Genomic DNA, 14617 nt, shown 5'->3' on the forward strand with positions numbered 1-14617 from the left:
ATTGATTTGGTGGATAGGGGAAGTGTGGTGGACGTAATATACGTGGACTTAATCAAGGCTTTTAACACAGCCCCACATGATATTCTCATAAGTAAGCTGGAGAAATGTGGGCTCAACAGAAATACCATTAAGTGGATATATAATTGGTTAAACAACTGCAAACAAAGAGTAATTAATGGAATGATGTCAGATTGGAAGGAGGTCTCAAGTGGGGTTTCACAGGAATCTGTTCTCGGTCCAGTGTTGTTTAACTTTTTTATTACTGACCTGAGCATACTGATCAAATTTGCAGATGACACAAAGCTAGGGTGCTAAGAAATTGGAGTATAGAGCTGAAATTCAGAGGGGGGATGATAAATTGGAGAACTGGGCAACAAAATGAAATTCAACAAAGACCAATGTAAGGTGCTACACTTAGGGAAGAAAAAACAGATGACAAATACAAAATGGGGGAAACCTGGCTTGGGAACAGCACTGCTGAGAGAGATCTGGGAGTTGTGGTGGATCACAACCTCAATGTGAGTCAGCAATGTGATGCTGTTGCAAAAAAGAAAATGCAATTTTAGATTGCATTAACAGAGGCATAGCATGCAAGTCATGGGAGGTGATAGCGCCGAGTAGAGCAGTACTGATTTAGGCCTCAGCTGGAGCACTGTGTCCAATTTTGGCCACCAATGTATAGAAAGGATGTAGAGAAACTGGAAAGGATCCAGAGGTGAGCAACAAAGAAGATCAAAGGGGTGGAGTGCCAGCCCTATGAGCAAAGGCTGAAGGAACCGGGTATGTTTAGTTTGGAAAAGAGGAGATTAACAGGGGATATCATAGCAGTCTTCAGATAATTGAAAGGCTGCTAATGAAAAAATGGAGGAAAGTTGTTCTCTTTTACCATAAAGGCAGGACAAGAGGCAATGGGTTGAAACTACAGCATAGCAGATTTAGATTAAATCTCAGGAAAAACTTCCTTAGTACCTTGGAACAGACTCCATTGGGAGGTAGTTCTTCAGTGGAGATTTTCGAAAGGAGGCTGGATAGCCATATGTCTTGGATGGTTTAGACAGAACAAATCCTGCATCTTGATGGGTTAGACTAGATTTGTGGTCCCTACTAACCCTATCATTCTATGTACTAAACTTGTGAAGCACATCCCTCGGGCCATGCCAATTGGCCTGGAACTGCGAACTGCAGCCAGTGGGAGCTGCTATCGGCCAAACATGAGGATGCTGCAGGTAAACAAACCATCCCATGCCGCCAGCAGATTTCCCTGATGGGCTGCATGCCAAAGGTTGCCGATCCCTGAACTAGACAGTCACTACACACTTGAATGAACTGTCACGGAAAGAGTATCTTTTATCACTTATCAGCAGTGGGCAAACTTTTTTTCACAAAATGATCACTGACCTTTCAGTCCTCATTCTCAAAGGAAATGTGCACCAACACCTTAAAAAAAGTCTGGGAGCTTAAATTCACAACATTGCTAGATGCTAAAAATCATGAACTGAACAGAGATGCTGGATTTATGGCTTATTGCAACAATCTGTAATCCACTAACAGCATTCCTTCCAGCTGCCTCCCCTGCTTTTCTTTCCCTGCTATGACTGGAGAAGTATTGATATGCCACTTCATCTTGAAATATGTGTTAACCAGTTATGCTAAGCAATCTATTCCACCTTGTATTTAGCTGTGGCACTGAGTACATATCCCAGACCTGAAGGAGAGCTCTGTGGAGACTTGAAATCCTGTCTCTCTCTCTCAGACATTGGTCCAGTAAAAGATATTACCTCACCCATCTTGTTTCTCTAATATCCCGAGACCAACATGGCTATAATAACACTGCATAGTGCTGACCTAGTCCATCTAGAGAGTCATATATGAACATAAATATTGTCTCTTAACTGTGAAGGCAAAGTGAATTGTATTGATCAATGTCTCTCAAGGTTTCAAGGAAGCCCTACTAACCATAAGCAGGTTTGGTAAATAGGTTTCTGGGTGATAGCTGTAAGTGTTCGATAGACTCTCTTGCAGAGCTGCAGTGATAAGCTGAGAGCGGAGACGAAGGACTAGAAAATTATGCAGGGATCAGACATCTGGTATGAACCAGATGCTGTACCAGCACTCCTCTAAAGATTTAATTCTCCAGAATCCCACATTTCATTTCATTTTGGGGGGAGGGTGCGGGGGGAGAGGTAGGTCAGAGAGTCTTTTACTGTTATGATTGTGACTAAAACCTTAATGTGAACTGAGTGTAAACAATGCAGGGATAGCCATGTGAGTGTGCCAAGAACTTGGGGCAATAGTTCTGAGAAGTCTGAACTGCCCCATTCATCTCAATAAGATGCCAACTCAGATGTCACTTTATTATATTAATATCAATAATGTCATTTAAATTATTTCATTCCTCAGAAAAGATGAGGGAGAATAACACTCTTGCTCAGTTTACTATGAAGTCTCATTTTGGTGCCATAAGTTGGCAGTGTTTGGATGAGCTCTATTCCTTTTTTTTTTCTTTCGCAATCAACATGGAGCTAAAGTCAGAGTCCAGTAGAGCCCACAGAACATACATGAGCACATTCTAAACATCTGCACAACCTATAGTGAGTGTCTTCTCATTTTGGAAAGTCACATGGGAAGAGCTGATTTTGTGGGTGGAGCTTAGAAGAGTACCATCATCTCTTGCCCCTTCCTCATCTGACTGCTGAGTATTGCAGCTGCTATAGCATATGTTTTCAGCTTAACTGAGAGAAATTTGCCATTTTAAATATGTAAAAATATAACAAACCAATCCTTTGAACACACAGAGCATCAGAATTTAATGTTGATTTTTCAGTTATAGAGGCATAAGAACATAAAAACAGCCATACTGGGTCAGACCAAAGGTCCATCAAGCCCAGTATCCTGTCCTCTGACAGTGACCAATGGCAGGTGCCCCAAAGGGAATGAACAGATAGGTTATCAATCCATGCCCTGTCACCCAGTCCCAGCTTCTGGCAAACAGAGGCTAGGGACACCATTGCTGCCCATCCTGGCTAATAGCCATTGATGAACCTATCCTCCATGAATCTATCTAGCTCCCTTTTGAACACTATTACAATATTGGCCTTCAAAACACTCTTTGGCAAGGAGTTCCATAGGTTGACAATATGTTGCATGAAAAAATACTTTCTTATGTTTGTTTTAAACCTGCTACCTATTAATTTCATTTGGAGGCCCCTTGTTCTTGTATTATGTGAAGGAGTAAATAACACTTCCTTATTTACTTTCTCTGTACCACTCATGATTTTATAGATCTCTATCATATCCCATCTTAGTCGCCTCTTTTCCAAGCTGAAAAGTCCCAGTCGTATTAATCTCTCCTCAAACAGAAGCTGTTCTATACACCTAATCATTTTTGTTGCCCTTTTCTGAACCTTTTCCAATTCCAATATATCTTCTTTGAGATGAGGAGACCACTTCTGCATGCAGTATTCAAGGCATCATAACGATTTCTGAGGAACACATGCTCTTTGTCTGTGGATTTTCAAAATGATATTCAAAGGATCAGTCTCCAAACTTGTTTTCACTTAAAAGGTATTAAAAGGGAGTTTCTTTCCATATGGGGAGGTAACATGGCAAGGACATTGGATGCAGGGAGTCCAGAGACCGGGCTTCTATTGATAACTTTGCCACTGAGTATGGAACTAAAATGAGTCATTTAATCTCTCTATGCTTAACACTCCTGGTCTGTAAAATATAAGTAATTTTCTTCTTATCAGATGCAGAGCTCATCAAGACAATATGTCGCAGCCTCATCAGTGAAGTGCAGAGCTCACAGACCAAATCTGGTCAGAGGGCATCAGAACTGGTCAGAGAGCAGTTATCAGTGATGTGACATTGTCTGTCTTTGGCCACAGCTGCATGTGGGATCCTCTCAATGGCTCCAGATGTGAAAGCTGGCTACATATTGATCCTGGCCCATTTGAAATCAATTCAGAAGGGCCCATGAGCACATGGTAAATCTAAGTCAGATATACCCATGTTTGGGTCAATTATAATAGATTGGTTTCTGACATCAGCTGCAGACCATTCTTCATGCCACACTGATGTGTCAGAGAAATCTGAGCAGGATGAGTGAGCCCACAAGTGCACCCTTGGGTAGTCCAAGAGGTCCATGTATAGTGGTAGGCTTGGATATGCCCTGGTCATCTCAACCATTCTGTCTGTAACATCAATGCGATAGATGTGTGGAGGCATGATGTTAACACAAGAGCTACAGTACTGATGTGGGCGAATCATACAGTTATGATGCACGTATTGAGTGTAGTTGTGTGTCAACCTAGCTTGACATAAGATGAATAGAGCTAGACTGCAGCCAGGTATTCTGCTGTAGAGTAACAGAGGGCTAAACCAAGTGATTGGAGAACTGGAGCATTTTCTCCCCATGAAGTGCCGGCCAATTTGCTTAGAAGATTATGGATCTTCACCTTAGCCACAGATTTCCTCAGGTGGTTAAGATATGTGAGAGATCTAGGATTTCTCTTAAACTGGGTGGGATTTGAGTTTCAAGCACTGTCCATTGTGAAAGAAATTCAGTTCTTGGCCTGCTCTGGCAAAGTAAAAATGGAACATACTCAAAACTTTTTATAATAATGACTTTTAACACTCAAATGTCTGTTTATTATTCCTAAAGCTAGTTTCAGATTTTTCAGGTTTATCAAGTTGCTCTAGGTTTTGCTGTCTTACCATCTCAGAATGCTTTACTTCCTATATAGCTGTGGCTAGGGTTAAAGCTCACTTCAGTTGTACCTGATGTGAAACATTTTTTTTTCTGTGAACCCAGCCTATCTCTGATATTGACATGTTTTTAATTCCAAAAATCAGTTTTCAGCCAGTATATGCAGAACTCTTATTCAACATTCAACATTTTTCCTCTGGTTCTTGAATTCTCTGGTGAAAGCATGCTCTTTCATAAGCCATATTTCTCTGGAGTATAAAGCATGCATCAGACTTAGCCAGAACCCTTCCATAGTCATCTCCGTGATTGTCTTCAGTAAAGTCAAAGGGTTTAAAGATATGCTCTGCCTGCTTTTCCACAGCATAAATTAAAGAAGATGCCTGTACATCTCTAGTTTCTTTATGCAGCTTTTTTGCAATTTGAAATCTTGCAAAACTACTGCTTCCAGTCTGTCCATTGTGAAGGTTTGTCAAAGATGAAGTTCTCTGGGGCACTGAAGAGTGGCATATTGATGATTCCATTACAGCTTATGCCTTCTTTATGCAACTCTTTTCACTGAAGGAAAGGATTTTGATTGGCTTCATGGATCGGTGCCGATGTTCCTCACAAATTAGGAATAACTGCAATTAGCTTGTAAATCTTCCACTTTAGCCTTCCAGCTCTATTTCTTTTCAGTACAAAATTTCACAATAGCAAGATGGCAATTCTCTCCTAGTTGTAGGTATTTACCCTGGTGACATCTTCTGTCTGGTAGTAGTCAAAGATGTGCTCATTGAGGTTCTTGGCTTGTTGATTTCTGGCTGTTGTATCTTCGTGGTGGTCGCTGTCAGATAGTGCAGCTCCTTAGAACTCCCAGGCGGGGGAAAAGCCAGACAACTCTGGCTCCTTGAAGATTTCTTATAAAATGTTTCTAATTAGCTACATATAATAGACAGCACCAGAGGGATTTGTTCCTTGTTGCAGTCCTTCAGTGTCGAATTTCCAAAATGATTAGCTGCAGCTGATGAGACAAAAAGCGACATTTATGATTGCATGTGATCCAGAGATAAGAGATGTACCAGATCTGAAGCAGTTGAAATAACCGCCAGTGGGGAATGGGAGCATCCTTGTTTTTCGAGATAATTATGCTCAATACTCATCTCCAAATATTCAGGTAGCAAACACTTAACATGACATTTTCACAAGTAGGAGGTCTTTAAGATAATTTGAAAGCTTTTTGTTGTGGTTGTCCATTAATAGCAGATGTTTGTTTTTAAAAGTTCTAAAATTCAGATGTTGGCAGTTTGAATGATTGTGACTAGACAGTTGAAAAAAAGAAGTTATGTTTTTATTTTAAGCATAAGACGCTTTGCTACCACAAACAAATCCAAAGTGGCTTATTGCATTGTATTGATCCATCGCTGTGTGCTTACTTTACAAGGTATCTTTTAAATCAGCTACTGTATGAATGCAACATAGAAACAGAATTCAGAATCTTCAACTCAGACTACCTCCACCAGAGTGCATGTGTAAATAATCTAAAAAATAAAATAAGAAGGTTATGTTTGTGACGCCTTAATTTTGCCCACTTCTTGCTTTGGCATATCTGACCTTTCGTATTGGATAGTAACAGTGCTGTATTGTGAAGCAGCCTGCAATAGACTGAATAGCTCAGTATAGCATTACTGAACAGGTGCCTTCTTATTGGCTTACCGTTGGATTTTTAAAAACACTGACATGACTTAGTCCCATTGACTTGCAGTAGATATTGTGCTAAGTCACGAAGGTGCTTTTGAAAATCCCATCCTTAGAGAATGGACTTGTATTATCTATAAATCAGAAATCAGCTTGCTCATAAAGAGTAATCTAAACCTTAAATCTAAACATTTATTTAGTCTGCTAGACTAAAGCTTTATTTGTTTTTATTTTAAGCAAAGGTTGCCTATCCAGTAGTCTGGCTGACAATGATTTAGTTATCGGTAATGTAAAAGTTAATAGCTAAATGTAAATGTCTTGATATGGTCACATGCAAGAATTTTCAAATAAAGTTAGAATAAGATTATGGAGGCCGATGCTTCAAGTAATAAGTGGTATGACAGACCATATGCAAATGATGAAATATCACATTGAGAAGTACAAGCAATGCACCACAGGATTAAAGTAACATAATGTGTATGGCTTGAGGAAAAGGAAACAAAACAAAGGGGAGTGTGATAATTTTCTGAACCCTTGAGAGGCAGAGGACACGAGTGGCATAACAAGAGGAAATGGCCCTGAACTAAAACTGGGCGGGGAAGAGGGGATAGTTTATATTATACTGGTTTATGAAACAACTCTCACATATGTAATATCATGGGCCCATAGAATGAAAATACCAAACACACAGAATTAAATCAGGAGTAACTAGCAAATAGGAATAAGTCATTAGAAAAATCGTTTGCAGATGTTAATGTTTATTAGACATTGGAATAATTTATCAAGGGAATTTTTTGAGGCACTAACACTAGGCATGACTAGACAACAGGTCAGAAATTAGCGTAGAAGATCTTCATTATGGTAGGGAGGTGGCATATTCAAACCTAGAATGTATGATGTCTCCGTTCATGCAAAAATGTTACCATATATATAAATGTGGATAGAAAGGCAGAAAGAAAGTGTACCTCCTTTACTCTCACAAAATATGCATTTTAGAAAATAGATAGCACAAATCATTGAACAGGTTTTGCTTAAGCTTTTCTACCTTCACTGTCCAGTATATTCCAAACTCAGATGAAAATGAACATTTTCAATGTTGTATTAAAATGAACATTGTGAACAGAGTGTCAGATAGTTTTGTGTAATGGTTTGAAATGCCGTAAAATACATTTACAGTGATGCAGCTAGAATTCCCTCTGGATTCCTCATCAGCATAACACAACTAAAGAAGAAACATCATCCAGATATTCCATTTCAGGCGTGGTACAGAGTCAAGTACATGCTGGGAGAGGATTTGGGAATTTAGTGAGTGCCATTTGAATAAGCATATAGTGCAGATGCAGGCACTAAACCACACTTAGGTAATGCCAAAATGTGTCTCATTGCTTTGATACTAAGATTCTCCCATAACTAGGAATAAAACAAAATCAAAATGAATTTGAACATTACATTTCAGGACCACCACCTCTCCTGGGATGCAGAATTTCTAATGTGAATAAGCACTTGTCATAAACAGATAGCTAAGGGTTAATGTCTCTTTCACCTGAAGCACCTGACCAGAGGACCAATCAGGAAACCAGATTTTTTCAACTCTGGGTGGAGGGAAGTTTGTGTTGGAGTCTTTGTTTTCTGTCTGCCTGCTTTCTCTGAGCTTTGGAGAAGTAGTTTCTACTTTTTAATCTTCTGTTTCTAAGTGTAAGGACAAAGAGATCAGATAGTAAGTTATATGGTTTCTTTTCTTTGGTATTTGCATGAATATAAGTGCTGGAGTGCTTTGATTTGTATTCTTTTTGAATAAGGCTGTTTATTCAATATTCTTTTAAGCAATTGACCCTGTATTTCGTCACCTTAATACAGAGAGACCATTTGTATGTATTTTTTCTTTCTTTTTATATAAAGCTTTCTTTTAAGACCTGTTGGAGTTTTTCTTTACTTCAGGGAAATTGAGTCTATACTCACCAGGGAATTGGTGGGAGGAAGAAATCAGGGGGAGATCTGTGTGTGTGTTGAATTTGTTAGCCTGATTTTGCATTTCCTCTGGGTGAAGAGGAAAGTGCTTTTTGTTTCCAGGACTGGGAACGGAGAGGGGGAGTCACTCTGTTTGGATTCACAGAGCTTGTGTCTTTGTATCTCTCCAGGAGCACCTGGAGGGGGGAAGGGAAAAAGGATTATTTCCCTTTGTTGTGAGACTCAAGGGATTTGGGTCTTGGGGTCCCCAGGGAAGGCTTTTCAGGGGGACCAGAGTGCCCCAAAACACTCTAATTTTTTGGGTGGTGGCAGCAAGTACCAGGTCCAAGCTGGTAACTAAGCTTGGAGGTTTTCATGCTAACCCCCATATTTTGGACGCTAAGGTCCAAATCTGGGACTAAGGTTATGACAGCACTAAGCAGCTCTCACCAGTGTGTGGCTAGGGAAAAGGAAACATTTCTTCTTGGTTTTATTTGCAAAATATTTTCACTCAGCTGCACTGTATTTATAGTCTCGCTCTTTTGTGTCTGTCTGAGACTTGGACAAACAGTTTAAGCTTTATTTAAGTTTAACTCATCTGACTGCAGAATTAATAATGTATTATTTCTCTCTTCTCCTGCAGTATGCTGTCTGGCTAGTCTTCTGGGTCACATGGAATGTATTTGTTATCTGCTTCTACTTGGAGGCTGGGGATCTTTCAAAGGTAATTTACCATCTGATATGTCTAAGCCATCAGTACATTATTAACATGCCCCCATTCAGAGGCTAAGTCTTCTGCTACTTATCCTCTTGGCATCATTTAAAAGAGTTTGCATGATGGAAATTTTGCATATGCCATATATATTACCATTCCACATCCCAGACAACTGAGGTATTTGTGTTTTTTATATCAACTATACTTTTAAAGGAAAACTCACTTTTTTCTGGTAGTAATTCAGTGCAAATGCCACCTTTGGGAGAGATACTAATCAGATTTTATAAATACAAAGGGAGATTTTCACAATTGCTGTCTCTAGGGTAAACATGTTCTTTTTGTATCATTTAACTTGCTTATTGCTTTGCTGAATTCTTTCCAGGGGCCTATACTGCAATGTAATAGTGGTAAAACAAGGTATCACTGGTTAAATTAAAATGTAGACTGAGATGTCAGGATAGACTGGATTGTGGAATCGACCTCAGTTTGTTACTCAGAATCCTAGATGACCCAAGAAAAAATTCACAGAAAAGAAGGCATTTTTCACTCTTATTTCACTGAGTAAGTGAAAAGCACTCCCCAGAATATAAGTTCAGTGTACTGTTCCCATGTGTATCTTGTATTCCCATGTGTGCTGCTCCTGCAAAAGACTGAATTAAATCCTAGACTATGTCTACCCTTAAGACGCTGCAGTGGCACAACTGTAGCGCTGCAACTGTGCGCCATTGTATTGCTTCAGTGTTGTAAGTTTTCAGTGTAAACCAGCCCTCATCCTGTTGAAGTCAATGGTAAAATTCACTTTGACTTCAATAGGACCAAAGTTCACTCTCTGAGGTGCTTAACTTATTTTTAAGAGGAGAAGATATATCATGCTTTCTGCCTTTGTAGCTTTAGGTAGACCAACTCTATTAAAGAGCTGGGCAATGACGTAATAAATACAATGACCTTCCGGACATTATTTTTTGTTACAAGTGCTTTGTATATTGCAAAGTGAACTATAACAGATGTTATAAGAAGCTAGTTATGCTTCTGGCATCATATACAAACTAGTATTTTATTTTAAACTCATACCCTTTGACCTGCTGCATATATTGGCTAGTCCCTGGGTGTGAATGAAAATGTGGGGTGCTTGTTGTAGGCTGATTTGAGAAGGAATTGATCTGTTTTATCATTGCATTTTAATGGCTAAAAATCATTTAAGAACATGAATGTGCTGTTCTGAGTAGAGATGGGCCAGAGTTGAGATTCCCCTCACCCCCAAATTTGGGGGTGTCCATCTCAAGGTTGTTTTTTTTTCCCCCAGAACTGGGTGTCTTGTTCATGCCTATACAGTGGATGCATCTAAAAAGTTCATTTTGATTCCAATGATATGCTCTATACTTAGAATGGGGAAAAACCCAGTGTATTCCCATCACCTAAATTAGGTTTCAAGCTATTTGTCTCATCTCCTGGGGCTGGGCAGGGGGGCATTACCTCACATCTAGGCTTTCAGAAATTCCTTAGTGTTCAGAAATTCCTTCACACTGAATGGTTTTAGTGGAGAGAGAAGGCAAAGAAACATTCATGGATCTGGCCCATGATGGAATGTTGCAAAGCTTTGGAGAGGATGGTTCCCTTTAACCCTAAATAAATGTGGTACCTAAAACACCACTATTTACAAAAACTAAGCATATACTTTGACACAACTGTAGAAAAACAGTCTAGGACATGCCCGGAGCAAATTCTTCCTTGTTGTAACACATTGTGTGCATCTTCAGGCCAGCAGGGGGGTTAAACAGTGGATCACGGCTAGCATTGTGCCTCATACATCTAGCTATCCTCGTACATCTTGTATTGAATTCACTTCATCGCATGTATTTTTTAACTGAGAATAAATATGACATTGAAGTTTTAATGATACTCGGGAGTATTGTCTCCTGTTAGGAAAGGCACGTGGAATCTTAAAGATATAGCACTGAACTGGCTCTAAACAGAGTATGAAAAGAAACCTTTAGGGGAGCACAGTATTAGCCTATATCTTCCACTAGGGACTCTGCTGAGGTCATAAACAATGAGGGAGGAACTAGCACAGCATAGTTTTAGGAACTGCTAAATTAAAATTACAGCTTAATAATAGTCCATCTGGGGATAGATTATTTTATATGTATGATATATAGCTTTCTACCAAATCATATCAAAATAAATTTTTTGGAAAGTTTTGAAACTTGCCTCTGCTCTTTGGACATCCATTTTGTTATCACCTAGTATTTTAAAGGAGGCAACATATTTCAAGCTGTTAATATATCATACTAATGGTTTGCTATCATCTTTCTTTCTAAATTAGTTTTCAAGGGCAGAGATCATGGTATTTTTATAACTGTGCCTTATTACTGCAAAAGGGCCCTGTAAAGACACTGACTTTGTTAGAACTATGAGATTATCCCCTGCTTAACAGAGTGAAGGAGCTAAAGGATTATCAGTGAACAGCCATTTTTTTTCTAGGCACATTCTATGCCAATATAGGGAATGTCTGTCCATACAGTGGAGAGTGGTATTGCACTTTGAGTATTTTCTGTCATTGTGCATTTTTTGTAAATGGCTTTGCTGACAATGTAGCTTCCATAACTATCCAGAATAATTATGATTTATTGGTTCATTTCCAAAAAGAAGCAAGTTTGGTGGTGGTGGGGGTGTTTTTTAAAGCTACTTGGTTGTTGTATGAGTTTATGGATTGCCATCTGAAATGCCCACTTCACAGTACATTCTGTTACACAGTAACCCTTTAAAGTAATATTTCACAGTGTTCATGTTTTCTCCTTGGCCATATGAAGATCTTCTTAGTAAGGCACCATACCCAATATAAGTGGGAGTTTGTAGGCTTCTTTAAGAGAAACAGACAAGATTACTACATAAAATGTATCCATTTTTGTCCCAAAGGTGGAGACAACCCACAGCATACAGAAGGTATAAACTCCCTTGGGTTAATATAGGCATATGTTGTGCCCTTGTAATGAGCACATTGTCAAAAATCAAAACAAATGTATTTATCCTTTACAAGACAAAAGTAGGATGAGTTTCCATTGCATTTTAATTTTGCATTTACCACTTTAAAACGGTCAAGAAATATTTCCAGGTGTCACCTGAGTGAGGTGATTCTGCAACTTTGTAATGGAGCACAAGAGCAAGTAAATGTAAGGCCATATTCAGTACTGCTTATTCGTTATTCAGGCAAAACTCCCTGAGGTTTCTATGGGAGTTTTTCCTGAACAATAGCTGCTAAATAAAACCCCTCAATAAAGAAGTGCTGCAAATGCTTATATCACACAGTTGGTTCCAGGAACATGAAAGTTTCCACTAAAGACATCTGCAGATTTTGTAAATTCCATAAGCTGGATAGCTGAGGAATAAGAGGTTTACAATTCAAAGGCCTCCAACTGTTTGACTGGAAAAAAACAACACGATGATGCACTATTTAACTGTACAATTAAAATCACAACAACAGCCTTAATTTAGACATGTTGCACAAATAAGGCAAAAGTCTGTTTAGTCACCTCAGGGTAATTGTGGAGTATGACTGCACTGACTTCACTGGAGTTTCTCCAGAACTGTATGAAGCTGGCTGAGTTCTGCTGACATTCTACTTTTTGATCTTTGTTGGTTGTTACTGTGTAGGTTAACACTTTTGCATTTATGTTGCATTTCCGACAGCTTCCTTTTTTTAACTTAGCAACTGTAATATTGCATTAATGAACTGTAGGTTTGCTTTCTCTCTCTCTCTCTCTCTTTCTAACATTATAAACAAACATACATTAAAAGAATGTTATATTTGCAAAGCCAAGCCCTAAAAAGTGTAGGAAATTCCAGAATTTAGGTTGCCTGTGCAAACTGAATTCAGCTCCCTTGTGCATATGAATTACGATATGGTCTTTAGTTACATGATCACATACTATTGTTGCAGGCACAGAGGGTGCCCGAGGCAAGCAACAGTGGTTCGATGCCCAGAGTGCAAAGCGCCAATGAACACACATCAGGGTGGAGAAGCAAGCAAAGTTTATCTGAGATCTCAAAGTGGTGCAAATCATACACACCTACACAAGCGGCTTTTCCCTTTTTATACTTTTTTTTCTCTTTCTTCCCCCCTCTTTCCTCCCCCTGTAGCAGTTACGTAAGCGCAGGTGCATTAAGTAATCTTGGCCGTGGCAGCTCGTTAGTAAGTTTTCCTTCTGCAAGTTATCTTGTCCTTCTGCTAAAGGTTCACAGGCCTTATCGCCACTGCTTTAGACCGGTTTTAGCTGTGCTGCAACTGATAACTTACTGTTACACATTTAATTTCACAGCTGCTAGCTTTCTAGATCAACATGGAGGAGCTTTGGCTCACTGAGGCCTAGATTTAAGCCTAGTGACACCAACAACTCCCTCCTTTGAGAAAACTCAGCCAAAAGTTTGAGTATTCTCATACTTTGAGGACAAAAAGCGATTAAGCTCTAGGGAGCTGGGGTCATTAATGAGGGAGTATAGCGGGATTTCCTGGGGAACGGGAGGTACAAATTCTATGTAGGAGTGCTTTACAGGAAGCAAACAAAAGGAGAGTAACGATACACAACACGACACCAGTGAGCAGGAGGCGAACAATGCCTCCCTAGTCCCCCCAAGTTGGGTAACCAGTTCCGGAGGCTGGAGGGAATCAGAAATAGTGGGTTCCCCTTTTTAGGCCTTCCACTGTTCAAAAGCCTGTTTGGCTGACAGGATGTGCTTGTTAATATCCTGTGCATTTTCTGGGACATAAGTACAGCATTCATCCCCTATAAGAGCGCACACCCCGCCCTGGGAAGCCACGCTTCCACCCAGGACGTGTCCACGTATGTCTCCATCATCACAGATCAGATGGTATTTCTGATGCGTCTGTAAGGGCAGTGGGCCAAGTCTGGTACTCAAGATCACTCTGAATGGCCGTCATTCAGGAAATCCCGAATTCCTAAACATACTAGATCCCACTGCAATGCCTTCCCAGCCTCAGTGATATTCAATACCATCTTTCCTTGATGTAGTACTATAATACACCTGTTATTTAACTATTCTCAGGTACTTTCAAAAGGCATCGACATTAATAGCATAGGAGAAGGGGTTACATTATTAGTCACTCTGCAGGACACAGGGCGCAGCCTGTAGAATAAATCCCAAGCTCCAATCAATACCACATTCCCAAGCATGGGTCCCACAAATGTCCTCCCGCCAGTGTATAATTCCTTGTTTCTTCACCAGGGTCAGTTCTTAATGTCCTTTCTAGTCAGGAATTCCTGGACTTTGGCAATTTCTGAGTGCTACTACTTCTTTCCCGAAACAGTCATGGTTCAGCATCCTACAAGGGAGAGATTACCAGCACATCACCCTGTAATGGTTTTGATTCTTCTAGAAAAATTCAAAGGCACAGTAGATCTGTCAGTGGACAAGGGAGAGGTTACTAGCACTTCACCTTGTACTTTTTCCCTACTGTCCAGAAGGCACAGTGGAGCTAGAAGGAGAAATAGGCTAAGCATCAATAGGAGAATTCTCCCGAGGTGGAGGGGTCTTTTTGCAGTGAAAATCATGGGTCC

At 39.8% G+C, this 14617-nt stretch overlaps 1 protein-coding gene across 2 annotated transcripts in view; it reads left to right on the forward strand.

Annotated features, from left to right (window-relative positions):
- The window catches only part of NKAIN2 (sodium/potassium transporting ATPase interacting 2), an 817962-nt gene that overhangs the window by 411233 nt on the left and 392112 nt on the right, over positions 1 to 14617 (forward strand). For both annotated transcript variants that reach the window (XM_030556223.1, XM_030556222.1), the window contains exon 3: positions 8973 to 9053. In XM_030556223.1, coding sequence (XP_030412083.1) covers positions 8973 to 9053 — 81 coding nt within the window. The remainder of the gene's footprint in view (positions 1 to 8972; positions 9054 to 14617) is intronic.

Source organism: Gopherus evgoodei, chromosome 3 (genome assembly GCF_007399415.2).
Source record: "Gopherus evgoodei ecotype Sinaloan lineage chromosome 3, rGopEvg1_v1.p, whole genome shotgun sequence".
Taxonomy (NCBI): Eukaryota; Metazoa; Chordata; order Testudines; family Testudinidae; genus Gopherus; species Gopherus evgoodei.